Source organism: Calcarisporiella thermophila, assembly GCF_041956535.1.
Source record: "Calcarisporiella thermophila strain CBS 279.70 unplaced genomic scaffold VTP21scaffold_12, whole genome shotgun sequence".
In the NCBI taxonomy this organism is placed as follows: domain Eukaryota; kingdom Fungi; phylum Calcarisporiellomycota; class Calcarisporiellomycetes; order Calcarisporiellales; family Calcarisporiellaceae; genus Calcarisporiella; species Calcarisporiella thermophila.
This window is the reverse complement of record NW_027192202.1, coordinates 414,511-432,159: the sequence shown is the minus strand read 5'-3', so window position 1 is coordinate 432,159 and position 17,649 is coordinate 414,511. Positions and strand designations below refer to the sequence as shown.

At 39.8% G+C, this 17,649-nt stretch overlaps 7 protein-coding genes across 7 annotated transcripts; 1 reads left to right on the top strand and 6 right to left on the bottom strand.

The window, feature by feature from the left end:
• Positions 1 to 116: 116 nt before the first annotated feature.
• On the bottom strand, positions 117 to 4,379 carry VTP21DRAFT_1696 (uncharacterized protein; the record flags this gene model as incomplete). The annotated part of the gene is made up of 13 exons (XM_069391811.1): positions 117 to 538; positions 618 to 1,395; positions 1,467 to 1,826; positions 1,893 to 2,164; positions 2,230 to 2,377; positions 2,440 to 2,773; positions 2,837 to 3,015; positions 3,078 to 3,269; positions 3,333 to 3,441; positions 3,508 to 3,625; positions 3,681 to 3,949; positions 4,019 to 4,173; positions 4,242 to 4,379. 13 exons carry the CDS (start codon positions 4,377 to 4,379, stop codon positions 117 to 119), a joined length of 3,474 nt encoding a protein of 1,157 aa, XP_069251033.1.
• A 194-nt stretch (positions 4,380 to 4,573) lies between these two features.
• VTP21DRAFT_1695 (uncharacterized protein) lies at positions 4,574 to 7,615 on the bottom strand (the record flags this gene model as incomplete). Its single annotated transcript, XM_069391810.1, has 11 exons — positions 4,574 to 4,761; positions 4,825 to 5,723; positions 5,789 to 6,111; positions 6,171 to 6,440; positions 6,502 to 6,735; positions 6,802 to 6,867; positions 6,933 to 7,042; positions 7,109 to 7,175; positions 7,235 to 7,332; positions 7,414 to 7,515; positions 7,600 to 7,615. 11 exons carry the CDS (start codon positions 7,613 to 7,615, stop codon positions 4,574 to 4,576), a joined length of 2,373 nt encoding a protein of 790 aa, XP_069251032.1.
• A 142-nt stretch (positions 7,616 to 7,757) lies between these two features.
• On the bottom strand, positions 7,758 to 9,009 carry VTP21DRAFT_1694 (uncharacterized protein; the record flags this gene model as incomplete). The annotated part of the gene is made up of 7 exons (XM_069391809.1): positions 7,758 to 7,944; positions 8,002 to 8,142; positions 8,214 to 8,418; positions 8,481 to 8,606; positions 8,671 to 8,757; positions 8,823 to 8,891; positions 8,955 to 9,009. The coding sequence occupies 7 exons, from the start codon at positions 9,007 to 9,009 to the stop codon at positions 7,758 to 7,760; spliced, it is 870 nt and encodes a 289-aa protein (XP_069251031.1).
• Positions 9,010 to 9,596: 587 nt separating this feature from the next.
• VTP21DRAFT_1693 (uncharacterized protein) lies at positions 9,597 to 10,596 on the bottom strand (the record flags this gene model as incomplete). The annotated part of the gene is made up of 2 exons (XM_069391808.1): positions 9,597 to 10,244; positions 10,312 to 10,596. The coding sequence occupies 2 exons, from the start codon at positions 10,594 to 10,596 to the stop codon at positions 9,597 to 9,599; spliced, it is 933 nt and encodes a 310-aa protein (XP_069251030.1).
• A 412-nt stretch (positions 10,597 to 11,008) lies between these two features.
• Positions 11,009 to 14,539, bottom strand: VTP21DRAFT_1692 (uncharacterized protein; the record flags this gene model as incomplete). The annotated part of the gene is made up of 12 exons (XM_069391807.1): positions 11,009 to 11,152; positions 11,219 to 11,767; positions 11,829 to 11,960; positions 12,023 to 12,241; positions 12,315 to 12,491; positions 12,547 to 12,750; positions 12,814 to 12,911; positions 12,987 to 13,554; positions 13,619 to 13,931; positions 13,991 to 14,173; positions 14,239 to 14,321; positions 14,387 to 14,539. 12 exons carry the CDS (start codon positions 14,537 to 14,539, stop codon positions 11,009 to 11,011), a joined length of 2,823 nt encoding a protein of 940 aa, XP_069251029.1.
• Positions 14,540 to 14,703: 164 nt separating this feature from the next.
• On the top strand, positions 14,704 to 15,233 carry VTP21DRAFT_1691 (uncharacterized protein; the record flags this gene model as incomplete). The annotated part of the gene is made up of 3 exons (XM_069391806.1): positions 14,704 to 14,823; positions 14,888 to 15,026; positions 15,085 to 15,233. 3 exons carry the CDS (start codon positions 14,704 to 14,706, stop codon positions 15,231 to 15,233), a joined length of 408 nt encoding a protein of 135 aa, XP_069251028.1.
• Positions 15,234 to 15,805: 572 nt separating this feature from the next.
• VTP21DRAFT_1690 (uncharacterized protein) lies at positions 15,806 to 17,263 on the bottom strand (the record flags this gene model as incomplete). The annotated part of the gene is made up of 7 exons (XM_069391805.1): positions 15,806 to 15,972; positions 16,041 to 16,211; positions 16,267 to 16,575; positions 16,637 to 16,824; positions 16,899 to 17,023; positions 17,092 to 17,202; positions 17,261 to 17,263. 7 exons carry the CDS (start codon positions 17,261 to 17,263, stop codon positions 15,806 to 15,808), a joined length of 1,074 nt encoding a protein of 357 aa, XP_069251027.1.
• Between the last annotated feature and the right edge of the window lie 386 nt (positions 17,264 to 17,649).

The following is a 17,649-nucleotide window of genomic DNA, read 5'->3' as shown; positions in this document are numbered from 1 at the left end:
TTCAGGCTACTAATTCATATATAGAGATTGGGTGATTATAAAATTTTATTTTGTAATTACATACAAGAATATAGTTAGAAGAAAGATATGCGAAATGATTTTCTAAGTTTTCGAAATCAGAACTCTTCCAAGATCAATCTAGGAAGAATATTCATACTCTGTAGTTCTTGGAACAGAAGTTTTGCTGCATATGGGATCTGCATGTTGACCATAGATTTGCTGCTACGGCAGTACTGGCACCAGCCCGTATAACCGATTAAACCACACTGCTCGCACACATTCACCTCGAACTGATCAGACGAAATCATCAGACGCTCTAGAAGCAACATACTAGTTCCGTGACCGATCAAACAATCACGCTCCATCTCACCGAGACGAAGACCACCATCTCGCGAACGACCTTCAGTTGGTTGACGAGTGAGGACAGCGCGTGGTCCACGAGAACGAGCGTGCATTTTATCGACTACCATGTGCTTTAATTTCTGGTAGAACACCGGGCCAAAGAAGATATATGCAGATAGCGGTTCACCAGTAATACCTACATTGATACAATAAACGGGGAGTGTTTAGAGAATCAGAACGTCAACGGGGGAGAGAGGGGAACCAGGGGATATTACCAGAAGTCACATAATCTTTTCCAGAGTAACTGAATCCATGTTCAATTAAAATTCTGCTCATATCCTCAACCTTACTCCCACCAAACGCTGTTCCGTATTGTCGCTGCCCGGCAAGCACTCCAGCTTTTCCAGCCAGTAGCTCAATCATCTTTCCGACTGTCATTCGAGAAGGAAAACCGTGAGGATTCATGATAATGTCAGGGCAGATGCCAAGATCGGTGAAAGGCATGTCTTCTTGTTGTACGATGATGCCGCAAACACCTTTCTGTCCGTGACGGGATGAGAACTTGTCGCCAAGTTCAGGACGACGCGTTTGTCGAATAAGGACCTTGATCAACGTTTGATCGTTGTCTGCGGTGGTCAACAGTACCTTGTCGATGTAACCAGAAATAGGACTCTTGTACGACATGGGCGTGTTTTTGAATTGAATCGTCTGCGCCTGCTGTGTGCCGACGCCGATATCCATGCTTGTATTAGTAGGTGATTGCTTATTGATGTAAATCATGTGGGGCTCTACTCGTTCTCCTGCCCCAGCAAGACCGTCAGGCTCTAGAATTTTGTGCCTCTCGGTGAACATGTCTGAATCTTCCGGAGGCGGGTCGACTAATCGATCATATGTACCATTGGCATACTTGCGAATCACCGTAGCATATTTTCTCATCACTTGGCAGCGCCCGAAGCCGCGATCAAGAGAGGACTTGTTAAGAACAAGTGCATCCTCAATGTCATAACCGGAATAACTCATCACAGCAACAGTTGCATTTTGACCGGCAGGGAGCTGAAGATACATTTGGAACACATTAATCACATTAAACCCAAGTTTGTATGTTGTAAAGAATTAGTGCTTACCTCGTCATAGCCAATGAGTTCGATTGTCTTTGTTTTCACCATAGGTTTTTGCGGGTATACCATCAAATAAAGGAGGGTGTCGATTCTGTTGAGTTGATTGTACGCGACAGCACCAATAGCTTGTTTACCCATAGCGCATTGGTAGGTATTACGAGGACTCTGATTGTGATGCGGATACGGGATCAGACCTGCAACAGCACCGAGAACAGTGAAAGGCTCGATTTCTAAATGAGTCGTCTCTGGGATAATTTCGCGCTCATACATAGCAATGTTGGAATCATTTTCCTCGTTCACGTCGAGATATTCGACAAGACCCAAACGTAAAAAGTCATCAAAAGATAGCTTCCCGGCATTAAGTTGCTAAAACAACCCTCTCAATAAGCTTCTATAATTTAGTGAATTTCCTGCAATAATAATGAAACTTGCCTTGATATGCTCGATTTTTACCCTAGGTTGCATGTTATCTACAATAATAAGCGGGCGACAAATTCGTCCACCGTCGGATGCAATCTGAACTGCTCTCAAATGGTGGTTGACATAAATACTGACAAACGATGATATTTTTCCTGTGCGGCGAAGACGTCTGAATTCTTTCACAAATTTGGACGGTTTTCGTGAAACACCAAGTACAAGTCCATTAAGAAACACAACATAGGCATTGTTACTATAAAGTTCCGAGCCTGATAGCAAGTTTACGTCTAATTGAACCAAAAAAAATGTAAAATATAGGAGTGAAAAAGCAGTTGATAGAGGAGAAGTCTACCTTCAACACCCAAGGTATATACCAAACGGGTAATAGGCTCCTCTTCATCGTCTGTAGTGATATGGGTCATAAGAGCTAAATTTTTAACGAGACCACATGCTTCACCTTCAGGAGTGTCTGAAGGGCATAAGACACCCCATTGTGATGGCTATAGAATATGTCCAGCATTGTAAATGGTGCATTGAATGAAAGTGTTTTAAGAACAAATACCTGCAAAGCACGAGGACCCGACACTTTTCGAGTTTTTTCAAACTGACTAGAAATACGGGTCATCATACCGAGTGCGCTAATATAGCACAATCGGCTAAGGACATGGGTGACACCAGCACGCTCCATCTTGAATCGCTTTAATGACCATTTGCCTGTCGAAATGGCACGCACGAAACCGCCAGTGATATGATCACCATGCAGAATTAATTGATTATAAACGTCAAATTCTTGAGTTCGATTCGGCTTCTTCAGCACTTTATCAATATTAAGCTTAAGATCGGAATTGAATTTTTTGAACAAATCCTCAAAAAGTAGCGATAACATTTGGCCAGCCCTAAGATAAGTAGGAAGAAATTAGACACACGAACTAGAATAAAAGAAAGCGGAAGATGCATACAATTCCAAGCGCTTGTTGCCAACATAATCGCGATCATCCACATGCTTCTCATTTTTCAATGCAAGCAAGACTCGACGTGTCATAATGGCAATATAAACACATTTTGGCCTGAAATTGAGATCCTTAACTGGGACATGAGCTAGAATAACTGTAGCAAGGATTTCTAGTGCTTCTTCCGCCTATGCGAATATAATAAAATAGTTAGCAATGAAAAGAGTAGAGACGTTAAGTAAATATTTACCATTGGCCTCCTAACCGAAGCAATTTTTCGAGTAACCTTGACTTTACTACCAATATAATCTAATGCTTGCTGTTGTGTAAAAATGCGAAGTTGCGAACCCTCTTCGATACTGGCCGAAAATGAATCCAAAATATCTGGGTCGTTACCAGCTACAAGCTGAGCAATTTCCTTATCAGATATTATACCCATAGCCTAAAAAATAATGATATGCTTTATTAAATATGCGATTAGTTAGTTAATTAAAACCATAAATACCTTCATTACAATTGATACAGGAATGTCCTCAGAAATTGAGTTGTGTTTCAAGTACAGTTTGCCGTTTTTCGTTATCACATAAGTGTTACTTTTTCGTTCGTGTGTGGAACTAATCGATGATAAAATAGGGATGGTTAGCAGTTACTATGTTGAGTTAAAAAAAACATAAAATCACCTTGTAACCATTGCCACCATTTGGCTCTTTTTACTAGGTTCAACAATAATACGATTCTTGGATAACTGTTCTTGAATCAAAATAACTTTTTCTGTTCCTTTAACAACAAAATAGCCACCTAAAAAAATCTCCAAGTTAGATAAAATTATGAATATTATAAAAAACAAGTTTACCTGGATCCAAAGGACATTCACACATCCTTGCCAACTCTGCTTCACTTTTGTTAGTGAGCACACAGTGCGAGCTGCGTAACATGATAGGAAGGCGGCCAATAGGTACACCCTTTCTTCGTACAATCTGCCTTCCGCGAACATATTCAACATCGACATAAATTGTTGCTGAATAAGTTAGGTCACGCAGGCGACATTCTTGGGGTGTAATTATACTATGTGGCATATCCGTTTCAGGACGCTCTGGCTGTCCGACACGAATGGCAGTATATCTGAGAGGGCAGATAGTCAGTTAATTTAATGCAGATTTACATAGAATTACTCAAAGTTTGAAGACATACTTAAGATAAAAGTGAGGATCGATATCTGAAGTGACCTTTTCATTGGCTTTTATAATCTTGGTAAGATCGGTATTGACAAAATAATTAAAGGAATCGATATGCTGTTTAACCAATCCCTTGACTTTCAAAAAAGAAGGAAGCAGCTTCCATTTATCCTAATTATATAGGAGTTAGAAGACAAGATCTAACGAGTGAATTCAACAGATTTGGATGACAATTATACCTCAACAGTTGGAATTGGATCAGTGATTCCTTTGCCGCCGAAATTCTGTGCTTTCAGGGATCCGAAATCATTTTCCACCTCCATACCAGCATCCTCATCTTCGTGAGGTTTCAGTTTTCCTTTTCCCTTTCGTACCATATCTAAACTATGTTCGGACGTGAAAGGAATATTTAGAGAAGTAGTTTAAAATAATACGCGATGTTTTTCGATCTAAATGTTTACGGGAAATGTGCAGTCACAAATAGTCACTTAACCGTGACCAATATATTTATTAACTTTCTATTTCACAGCCTATTCATATTCATACTATAACAAAAAATATTTTGTATTTTCTATGCACCCCATGCTTGCTCCATTCCCAGCATTTGAACAGATTCTTTATCGCCGACTTCTATCACTTCTCCGAGATCATATACCTGTTCACCCGCCTGATGGAGCATCGCTTTAAGTTCAGCTACTTTGGATGGCTCAACGACGAGCACCATTCCAATACCACAATTGAAAGTACGGGCCATTTCAACTATGAGAAAAATCTAAAGGTAAATAAAAGTAATTAATGGATAAACTAAATTAACATATCTACCGGCAGGGATTTGTCCATTCTGTTTAAGCCATTTGAAAACTGGAGGAAGTTCCCACTTCGTTGCGTCCACCGTCACACCAAGGTTCTTTGGAAGAACCCTTGGAATATTATCTATAAAACCTCCACCAGTGATATGGGACATAGCCTTAATAAGACCACGCTTAATTGGAGGTAAAAGTTGCTTGACGTAAATTCGAGTCGGTACTAATAGTGCCTCTCCCAAAGAGGTGCTTGGATTCCACGGGCACGGAGCATGATAGTTATCCCCTACTTTGGCAACGACTTTGCGCACTAATGAAAATCCGTTCGAGTGCAAGCCCGACGAAGCAAGACCCAAGACAAGGTCGCCAGTCTTGATATCCTCTTGAGGAAGGATATTGCTGCGTTCAACAGCTCCTACTACAAATCCAGCACCATCATATTCTCCAGGTGTGTATAGGCTTGGCATCTCGGCTGTTTCGCCACCAATGAGAGCGCATCCCGATTCGAGACAACCTTTAGCCACGCCGGCAACAAAATCGCGCGCTACATCGACCTCCAATTTTCCACAAGCATAATAATCCAGGAAAAAGAGCGGCTCTGCGCCTTGTACCACCACATCATTGACATTCATTGCCACCAAATCAATGCCGACAGTATCATGGATACCCATTTTGTGGGCGATAATAAGCTTTGTTCCAATGCCGTCTGTAGCAGATACTAAGATCGGATCAACGAAACCGGCCGCTTTAAGATCGAAGAGACCGCCGAAACCGCCAATATCCGAGTCAGTGCCAACACGACGCGTCGCCTTCACAAGGGGCTTAATTTTTTCTACCAAAAAGTTTCCCGCATCGACGGAAACGCCAGCGGCAGCGTATGTGAGTCCTTTTTGGGAACCTTCAGCATGCTTAAACGCACTACGTGAAAAATATAATGGGTTTGCACAAGATTCTAATTATAAGTATTATACGCCCGTATTTACCGGTGAGCAATGTCCTGGCGATACATTGCCTGGTCGAAATGGATTACTTTCACACCCTGATAAGCTTTATCCACGGCTTCGCGAAGAGAAGATGCAACTGCAGAAACCGCGAGAACTCGCCCGCCCGAGGTAATGAGTCGTCCATTTGATTCAGTTGTTCCCGCGTGGAAAACTATCACATCCTGTGGTATGTTTCCGATGGTGATATCTTTACCTTTGGAATAATTTCCCGGGTAACCACCTGAGGCCATGATGACGGTTGCCGCGGAGAAACCAGACTTGGTCGCAACTTGGACGGAATCAAGTCGGCCCTCACAGCATGCCTTTCGAGAAGGATAAATGAATAAGCAAGTTTTTTAAGATATATATAAAAAGCACTCACTAGCATAACCTCGGCTAAATCCGTGTCTTCTGTTAATAGCGGCAGAACCACCTCAGTTTCCGGATCACCGAAACGTACATTGTATTCGAGAACTTTCGGGCCAGATGTAGTAAGCATAAGACCGGTAAAGAGCATGCCGACAAATGGGAAACCATCCCTCCGCATGCCATCGATCGTCGGTTGGAGGATAGTACGTTTGATTTCCTCAACAAGTTCAGGAGTGCCGATGGGGGTAGGGCAATAGCATCCCATGCCGCCAGTATTTGGTCCCTTATACATATTCAGTTTAGAATATCCCAAAAAATATCAGAGAGTGATTGAGGAACTATACTTGATCGCCATCGAATGCTCTCTTGTGATCTTGAGCTGGTGGTAGAGCCACAACTGTGTAACCATCAGAGAAAGCTAACACACTTAGCTCCTCTCCTTCAAGGAACTCTTCAATCACCACCTCATCACCAGCAGCTCCGAAAACGCGGTCCTGCATGATTTCTTTGATACCTTGCAATGCTTCTTCTTTGCTAGTTGGAATTAGAACCCCTTTTCCAGCAGCCAGACCAGATGCCTATACAAGAAAGTAAATGTAAGCTGTAATAATGGTATTCCCATTTAAAGAATTCATGCATTATACCTTCAATACAATCGGGTGAGAAATGGTTTCAATATAAGCTTTGGCCGATTCGTAATCGGTGAAGGTCTAGAGTATAAGAATGCTAGGTATTATATTCTACAGGTTTAAACGAATCCATCTCCTCTCGTTACCTCGTAAGTTGCTGTGGGGATACGATGTCTCTTCATGAACTCCTTGGAGAAAGCCTTAGATCCCTCCATCATGGAAGCCTTAGGAGAAGGCCCGAAGCAGTTGATACCGACTACACAAAGAAATAGAACGATGTTAAATGATAATAGATACATCGAATAATCCTCGAAAATTATACCTTTGCGGAAATGGCCTTGGATACCCTCGACGAGAGGTTGTTCCGGGCCAGGAACAACTAAATTGACCTAATGATAGGTATACTTAAAACAAGAGAAAGAATTTATATAATAATGATCCTACTAACATTATTTTCAATTGCAAACTTCACAAGCTCGGCAAAGTCAGAGACCCCGATGTTAACGTTGGATACTTTAGGAATACCCGATGCAGTTCCTCCATTGCCTTTGAAATAAGAAGAATAATTATGAAAAGAACACTGAGAAAAAAATTTCATTTCCAAAAACAAAGATATTATTCTTTTACCTGGTGCAACAAAAATTCTTTTTACAAGCTTTGAATGCGCAAGGCGCCAAGCAAGGGCATGCTCGCGACCACCATTCCCAACAATAAGAATGGTAAGGTTATCTTAATATTGAAATGACCAGAAACAGGAAAGTAAGTTGATATTGTCATTATTAATCGTTTTGGCTGTCGCGCTCTTATCATTACCAGGTTCCAAAGACATCTGCCTTAAAATATTCCGGTAAAGAACAAGGAGCGGTATATGATAAGAGACAAATGAAATTTTGTTTTCGAGTTGATTAGCGCTGTGCCACAACGGAATTTGTTTATTAAATGCAAAATTTGATATAGTTCAATTCTGAGTTTTAAGAAAACGTGTCGTATGCACCTAATTGCTGAAATATAACGTAGTCTTCTCGAGGAAGGAGCATAATACTGTAGTTATTTTCACCGTTAACTAGGTAACCATGCTCACTCCCTCGCCATGAAAAAGGAGAATCTTTAAAACCCCAAATATTTATACTAATCCATGGTCGAGTGTGGATATATTGACTAAGGGGAAAATCCATTATTAAGTATTCTAACCTAGAATGATGAAAAGATTCATACCGACACGAGTCTAAAAGTTGAACTACAATTTGCGGAGGAATTAGTCCTTTCCACCGCACGCTTGTCACATTTTGATGCGTAGAATTAGAAGGGGGTTGGTACACGGATACAAATGGATCGACCTTATCAATTAGGCAAATCCTATTAATATACGCATAAAGCTCGCATTAGTATCCAGTAAAAATTGGAAGTGTATATAAAGTAATATTCACCTTGGAGAACCAAGACTCGCCATTGCCATCCATTCATAAGCTTCCATGGCATTTCGCCGCCAGCTTTTGTCGTCTTCCGAAGTCAAAAGCAATGAGTTCATATCCGGTACAAATATGTCATTTAGAGTCCTATACGTTGTATTTAGCTGTACTTTTTCCGATTTGAAGTTAGAGGGAAATTGCATTTCTTCTGTTTTGCTGGTAGCTAGATAGTTTTGATATAAATTCAATTAGTCTGTAACTTAATGAATAAGAAGTAGAGAGTACCTGGGTTGACAAATGCTATGTAAAATTCTAGCTCTTGAGTAAACGTGTTCTCAAAACACCACTGAACCCTCTCATACCCGTTTTTCCCGGGAATCATGGATTTTTCAAGTAAATCAATAATAACAACTTCATTAAATAAAAAACATTAACATATGGTTAATGCATCAAAGCATTAATACAAGTAATTTACCAAACTTCTGACGTCCAAATTTCGAAGGTTTTCCGGTTAAACCAAGAGATTCGTACGTGTCCTTTGACAACGAAAGAGTTAATTTACCTAAAATAATAGTTCCAAATGACTTAGTATAATATTTGAAAACATTTGAAGCAAGATAATCTTACCATCTCCATCCAAAACAACAATATCATCTATATCTATCCGACCGCCAATACTATGCGCAAACACATGACCTAAGATGTATATGTATATGGCTTTGTAAACAGATATAAATTATCAAATAAACGCAAATATACCTCTTCGCAAATAATCATTTTTAAATGACATTGTAATCAAATGAGAAAGCGGCATTTTAACTTTGTAGTAGAATACAGGTTCCAAAATTTCTGCTACCCATACAGGTAGCTCCTGTTCTGCTGGAAGAATAACCTCAAGCTATCAAAATTACCATTAAAATACACATGCCAACATTGTTAAAGAAAAAGGTTACCTCATAATTGAAAGGATGTTCCTTTATAATATGATTACAAGTTGAATTTGTAGAATCAAACTTGGAGCGATGAAGAAAGAGTTTGGATTTTGGTTTATCAACTGATGGATAACGCTCCATGTCTCTTCTCATTTAATATTAATAAATACAGTCATAATACAATGATTTAAGGAGCTGGTTCAAATATGTGACTGGCACACCTCGGCCAAACAACAGGGTAACACCAAATAATCCAAATCTTTTATCAGCTCTGACATCGAAGCGATTTCTGGAAATAGAGTGATTTAGACTCTCTAAATTTTAGATCAATAAATATTATTTTTGCACAAAAGTAAGCACCCTTGAGAAAGTCTAAAAAAATCGTTTAAATACATGGAAATAAATCTAAAAAAAGGTCTAACAAAACTTGAAGATAAAAAGCAATGTGTTATCATTTTGTAAAGATCATTTAACCAGAGCCGCCAGAGAACTTCTTGCCGAAGAAGATCATCTGTAGCTGATCGTAACCAGCGAGCACACCAGCACCAGCAATAGCGCGGAGAATGTTGGCACCGGCACCCTTGAAGAGGGACTTGGTACCCTCCTGAGCAACAATTTGCTGGAAGGCCTGGAGGGAGGACTTGTACTTGACAGCCTCGCCGGAAGTCATCATCATGCGACGACGGACGGTATCGATGGGGTAAGAAGCAAGACCAGCACCAATAGTGATACCCCAGCCGAGGAGGAAGGAGGCAAGGAAGTTGTCCTGGAGAGCACCGACAAGCAAAACAGGCTTGAGCGAGTCGTACATACCGAAGTAGAGACCGCGGTACACGATGATACCAACGCAAGAGATGTTGAATCCACGGTAGAGACCAAGGATACCATCGGTCTTGAGGGTCTTGCGGTAGACATCAATGAGACCATTGAACTGGCGCTCACCACCCTTCTTAGCAGACTTGGCGTCGTTGGCAAGACGGGTACGGGCGTAGTCGAGGGAGTAGACGAAGGTGAGGGAGGCAGCACCGGCAGCACCACCAGAGGCCAAGTTACCGGCGAACCACTTCCAGTAACCATCCTTATCCTTCTTGTAACCGAACATGCGCTTGAAGTGATCCTAGTATGCGTTCATATAAACATCAGAGAATAATAAAACGAGTTTGTTTACATTATCAATACTTTACCTTGAAAGCGAAGTTAAGGGCCTGGGTAGGGAAGTAACGGATAACGTTGGCAAGATTTCCACGCCACAACGAGTAGACACCCTCCTCCTTGATGGTGCGGGAGAAGCACTCACCAATACCTTTGTAGGGGGTCGAGAGACGGCCCTGCTTAATCATCTCATCCTGGTTCTGGATAAGGAGCTTAACACGCTCAATGGGGGCAGCGGCGGTCTTGGAGACAGCGGCGGAAACACCACCCATCAAGAAGTCGACGGCGAATGACTTAGCGTCTTTTTGTCCAGACATAATGTAGGAGTGGGGATGATATTAGTAAGAGGATAGAGAAGAGGAGGAGGTGTAAAGGAGTGAAAAAGGTGAAAATGGGTCAGATCCCTTTATATTGCTCTGCCTGAGCTGATTTTCTTTTGTTTACATTTCTAATTATTGGTCCGTCCGAATATTCCCCCGAGCGCTCCCGATAATTGAGGCTAAACAATCGAAATCGCATGTTTAAAAAAGATAACCCCTTCCATAAACCCTCTTGTGAACGGGAAATCTTAACAATAAACACCGGTTTCGATATTTAGACTGAGTAGAGTATTATTGAGAAATAAAAAGTTTTTATTTTTTAACCTTGCGAAATAAAATGAAGAGAAGAGAACAAAATTGGACTCATATTCATGATAGTCTATATATTTTAATAGTATTTAATAAACAATTAAGAAGCGGTAATTGTAACGAATTTTCGTTTTTTCGTCATCGTTTCCTCGACCATTTTGTCATCAAAGAACTCTGCTGTCCCTTGCGCTTCCAGTTCCCCACGTATATATTTCAGCGCTGCTAAATTATAACCAATTACATCCTTTTATCATAAAAAGATGTTAATAAAATAATAATCAGCCCATAATGGTGGATGCAAAATGTATACCTTTTGTCGCTGTAATGCACTGCGTAGATGGCCCCGAATTGCATCCAACCTAGGACGCATCACGCGATTTGCCACAATTTGGTGATGGTGTACTCGTAATAAATAAAATAAAATTCTACATGCAAGTGGTATACTCCACTCTCTACGTATCCATTCATTTAGATAGCCCAGTAGCGAAATCACTTTATCAAACGGCAGAACCAGCAGTGCCTCTTCCAATTCGCTTGATCGCACTTTTTCGATAGTACGTAAGACATACTGTTCAGGTGTAAGATCACCCATGGCCAAGAGGATTGGATTTCTTTGGGGCGGAGGAGGATTTTGGCCTTTTGCGCGAAGCTCATTATAGACCTCCCACTCATTTCGCTCTTCATCGGCAACTTCGATCGACTCAATGATCCGCTCACCGGCTTTAAGAGTTTCCATAGTACGTTTTCCAGCTGCACCAACTTCACCCGTATCATCAATTCCAGTCTTTTCCAAAGTGTTAGCGAGTGAAGATTCATAAAGTTCTTCGAGCTCCTTTTCACGTTCTTCCTCGAGGAAAAGCTATAAGGATTGTTTAGTATAAAAGAGTACTTTTCAATATTATTTGAATCACTCCTATTACCTGCTCTTCCGTCCTCTCCCATATCCGAATTGATCGATCATGTGAAGCCGATACTATGAAATTTCCATGTTTGCCAACGGCTAATGCCCATATTTCACCATGGTGGCCTTCCAACTTCATGATATTTTCAAACTTATTCACAGCGGAAGGGTTAAACAGGGCATCCGAATTGACTTAATACTATATGTAGTTACCTTGTCTCCATCCCAATACTTAATCGTCCTATCTTTACTGACTGTGAAGAAATAATGAGTTCCCCATACAAATTGTACACACATTATGCTTTCCTGGTGGGCAAAGATAGATTTATGGCAGTCTCCGAAGTCAAGCCCCCATATTTTGACATTTTTATCTGCTGAGCACGTTACAAGAAGACCGTTATCAGAAGATATATCCATTGAGAGCACGGGAAGCTAATAAATTGAATTATGAGCTTAGCGCATACGATACAAAAAACCACAGTTACTTAATATATTTAGGCTATACCTTATGACCATAGAGAGACAAATAAAATTTCAATGTGTCATGGTAAAACACCTTGACAGTCGAATCTAGCAACGAGACGGCGATTAAATCTTGATTTGGGCTATAGCGCACGCACAACACATCATCCGACATTTTAAGCGTTCTTATATGCACCAGAGTTAATCGTTTCTTAGAAGCCTATGGTAATATTTAATCATTCTGTTCGACTACTAAACGAATGTGTGCTACTTACCGCGTTTTTTTCGACATTCTCCTCAATCATATTGAAGTCCCAAAATTTTACATCTTTATCTGCACTTCCTGTTACCAAACCACGCTTGTCGGGGCGAACTTGCATTGACCAAATAGCCCCTTCGTGTGCATGGATAGACTCAACTAGAGACGAAGAGGCGATATCAAATAGCTCGAGGTCTCCGCTTTTGGTGCCAATGAGGATCTGTTAGAATATTAAAAATACTATGAGAAGCTATCTCTATGTACTAATACTGTATTAACATACGTGTCGATTGCCTGGCAAAAATGTACTACATAAAGCATAACCACATTCGATTGTACGAATACACGTATTTGCTTTGACATTCCAAACTTTTAGCAGCCCTTGATAACCAATGGTGAGAAGACATCAGTCACTATGTCCTGGGAAATCAGAAATCGAAAAAGTAAAAGTATTACCATTAGAAGCGGTGCAAAGAAGCTCATCATCTGAACTCAGTGATACTGTTCGAATATCCGAACGATGACCCTGTAAATCTACAGAGTAAATCTTGCTTGGGTCTGGGATTTCTTCGGATTTACTCTTGGGTGGGAGAGCAACATTATAAACTTCTAAGGAGTTGTTCATAAGCGCAACTAGAACTTTAATAAATCCACTCCTCTCTCCCTCCTGGACGGGTGCAAAATCAAATGACCGCACCTTTGCGGGCGTTCTTATAATTTGATATGGTGCAATTTCATCCGAGGCTGCGATATTCTCATCGCCCTCTTCCCCATCCACTTGCATATTCTCCTCTTCTTTTTCTTTGTCAGATTTTCCTTTTTTCTGAGCCTTCTCACGTTGACGTTTTTTACGCCTTGCCATCTTTTTCCTTATTTCCTCTTCAGTGCGTATCCGGAAAATTTCAACTGATCTATCAGCAACCTGCACCCCTAGGAATTTCTGGGAAGAGTGGAAGCGTATTTCGGAGACTCTCTCCTTACTATGGCGTTCGATCCGGCCATATAGCGTGAATGATCTTTCCAACTAAAAAAATAAAAGACAGTGAATTTTATAAACAATTATCCACAAAAAGGGCGAATGTACTAACTTTCTCATTTGTTTCTTCATTCGAGCTAACTTTCTCCACCCTCTCCCAATCCAAATGCCATACAAAGAGTTCATGGTCACCGCCACCGCTTACTATATTGCGTCCATCTTGGGAAATATCAAACGCCCATACTTCACTCCGATGACCAACAATAGTCTCAACACAGTGCTGGGTGGAGAGATCCCATAACTTAAGCAGTGTGTCCTTGGAAGCAGTAAGTATATATTCGGACGATGAGGCATTCAATTCTTCAATTGAGAGGGGATTATTGAGGAAACGAATACAGGTTACTTGGTCCTTATGACCACGCATCCTTTTTACGAAAAATTGGTTATCCATACAACATATACTCCATTTCGAAATAAATTATACCTGTATAATCCAACTTCCCCTACAACATCCCATACAATCAAATCCGTATCAGTTGCACCGGATGCCAAACGCGCACCCAGCTTATCAAATGCAAGTGCGGTCACAGCTCCACGATGACCATTGAATAGTACTGTGGATATTCCCGAATCTATATTCCATAGCCGAATTGCACCATCTGAATAACTAAATATCAAATACTTTAGATCAGCATTCTACCGAAATTTAAATTTATGATTTTTGGAGCTTACCCAACAGCATAATCTTTGTTGTTTGGACTTCGTGCAATACATGTAACCTCTGCTTTATTATCGGCATCATGCCAACGGCCAATCTATAATAGAAAACTTTTGAGCAAATAGAAAAAATTATTTTGGCTCTCGAGTATTTAGAGCTTACCAATGTTCCCTTTTTTAAATCCCACAAAACAACATCTTCAAGTGCAGGTGCCACCGCAAGTCTTCCGTTAGCATCATGCACAACATTGGATCTTCCACTCGTGACGACACCAAAAGATGCTCGCTGCTCATAGCGTAGATAAGCTTTCACCATTTTGCCCAGTTAATCATTTAATCTTTCAATGTTCAAAATTTAAAATGAAGTCTAGCTGAGTATGAAAATTTTGTAAACAAATGTCACATTAGCAGTCAAAAAATCAGAATAATAACCACGCTCTTTTTGTATTTATAAAATCAAGTGCATTCAACATCAATAGAATGACAACGCCTCGCATATTTTTTCGCGTTTGGGATGGTATTAACAGAATATCCGATGCTCATTCTGTTATTTCATATTTTGAAAAGTTTGGGCCTTTAATTGAATATAAATTTACACGGGTATGCAGATATTTCTTATTATTTAGATTTATTTTCCGCTAATACTTTCTTGATAATTATATAGTGTCCAGAAACGAAACGTTATTTGGGTTATGGTTTCTTGTCGTATAAAAGCGCCAAAGATGCGGGAAAATTACTCGAAGACAAATTTCATCACATAGCAGAATTGAATAAGGAAGTTAAAGTGGAACGCGCTGGGAAATGTATAAATCCTTATTCAACCTCACTTACTTATTAACTTAGTGCCAATTATTTATTTAGCAACTGAAGAAGTGATTTCTAATCGTCGTTTACGGATGAAGAACCGACTTCACGAAACTAATCCTTCGGAGTATGCCACGACTTTTTCTGGATTCTACCCAAGAGAGAACTCTGTTTCAACTGGCGAACCTGGTGCAAGCGAAAAATAAACGGCTTTACTAATATAATTTATTGTGTAAATAGCTTTTACTATACCAATACGCTTATCGTTTGAGCAAGCCGGTACAATGCATTATTGCCTCTTGCCAATTGTATATTAATGAATAATAAAAGTGGAAAGGCTACGACTATTTCGATGCTAAATCACCATGAAAAGTATGTTGAGTTAAAACTCAAAGACTATTACTAAACAAGGAGATTCATTTTTTCTTTGTTTGCCTAAAGATACCACTCACAGATATTAACTTGTGTCAGGTAGCTCTAGAAGTACTAGCATCAATATTATAAATTAGAGTTGATAAATGTATCAGTAATATGAAGAAAGCTTATAAGTTAAAATTTCTTGCTGTTTACCTCGGGTTTATTTGAATAATCTCCGTTTTATTATTCCAGTTTATCTGTTAAAATAAATTCGGACACGTTTATATCACTTAAGAAATGCTCTAAGCTAATGTAGGCGTAAATACCTCTCCTCCAATTTGCACTCCAGTTTACAAACAGAGTATAGATTATAATAATTATTCAGAATACGGTTACTTGATTGATATGATTTGTAAAGAATTTATTCTTGCCATTCTTTGGTCATATCTTCATACAATTGTCTTCGATATTGATCTAGCTTCATCAACTTGGTTAAAATCTTTCGCGCTTCCTCAGCTCTTGCTGAGTTTACTTGGTGATCCAGCATTTTCTGTTGTGCTAATAGATTTACGAGAACCTTCAATGGCCCTAGGTAAGTCAGGAAAATGCCATTAGTTAATGATAGCAATATATTAAATAATAAAAAAAAATTATACATCGACTATCCGTATCGTTATCCGTATCGAGTTCTTCGAGTAACCTACGTATCATACCAATCTCACGATCAATAAGCGTGAGATGATCCATGGAATACCAAGGACTGAGTGTCGAGGTGCGCACATTGAATTTTTCAATATCCTTTTGATCCATTGTGTCAGGCGCAATTACTAGTAGAAATATTAAGAATAAGCGCCATATATAGAGATCAATTTACTATATTACCCGACTCTTTGTTGCTCCAAATCAGCCAAAGGTGATAAAACCATGCGCTCTGATCTGCAGGGTCAGTCCAAAAAGCATTTTCCACCATTTGAAATTCTTTGTCAGCAACTTCCCTTCTCTCTTTCTCTGACTTTCCTTCGACAATACGCGGTAATAGGCGACTGCGATTATGCCAGGCAGAATAATTCGAAAAATTTTGCCCCAACTTCTGCGTCGTGTAATCAAACTCGGAGCGTAAAAGTTCAGGTTGAGAGGTTGAAGTAGACTCCATATTCCGAATGATGTATCGTCTGTAATCCCAACCATGGACTAAAATATATTTCACAAGGGTGAGTTGCATTAATCTTTCGTTATATAGGCATCATCTTACAATTTCTTGCATCCAGATCAAGCATTTTTCCAACCAGGATAAGTTCACGATCCCAGTCTGGAGTTGGCATATTCTGAAGACACCATCGACGATGGTTAAATATCCAGTATGATTTTGGGTTAAGTCGGATTATTTGAGCTAAGAAAGTGAGCTCCCTCTCGAATGTCTTTTGCTTCTCCTCTTGTATTCTGCAGTTACAGAGTAGGGAGATTCGCTCTTAAATCGTATCTAATCGAAATGAATAGATATAATCTCAACTCACGCTTGCTCAAGAATTGCACAAAGGATCATTCTCCTAAAATTCCATATCGTATAAAAATCTGGATTCTGACCAAGGATCTTGGTGGTGAGGGCCAAAGAATCATCACCATACTCTTCGGATCGGTACTATATTTCAGGATAAAGTCAATACCATCTTATCATCAAAGAGTAATGTTATTCAAATATGGACATACACGTTGGAGGGCTTGATCGACAAGATTGCGATAAGATTTGATCTTAATCGCATCCTCCTCGCGCCTAGCCTGTTCTTGCTCTGGTGTTCTTTTTATGCGAGCTCTACCGTGCTAAACTACATACATTAATGTTGTGTACCATCGAGAGTTAGACGAGTACTTAGCATACCATTAGGTACTATTAATTCTGTTACAAAATAAATTTACGTGTCCTATAAAATTTTAAATTATATAGTAACAGGCCAATATTAGTTCTTATCTATTTGATTGGCCACCCTAACATTTAGTTATTGTAGCTACAGCCTGCTCCATAGCTCAAGAATATTTTCACAGTGACTAAGACTTGCAAAGTGGAGTGTTTAGGAATCTGTAGATATCAGATATTTTGCTAAGCATTTCATTTTATACTTATTGTACATCTCTCCATACTCCATACTGAACTGGACGAAGTAGTGTATATAATCTTTTCCACCCGTAATTAGCCGAACAAGTTTCCCGATAAAGGATATACGTAAAAGAAGAGAAAGATACTGGATAGAAAAGTTCAGTGCCTAGAAA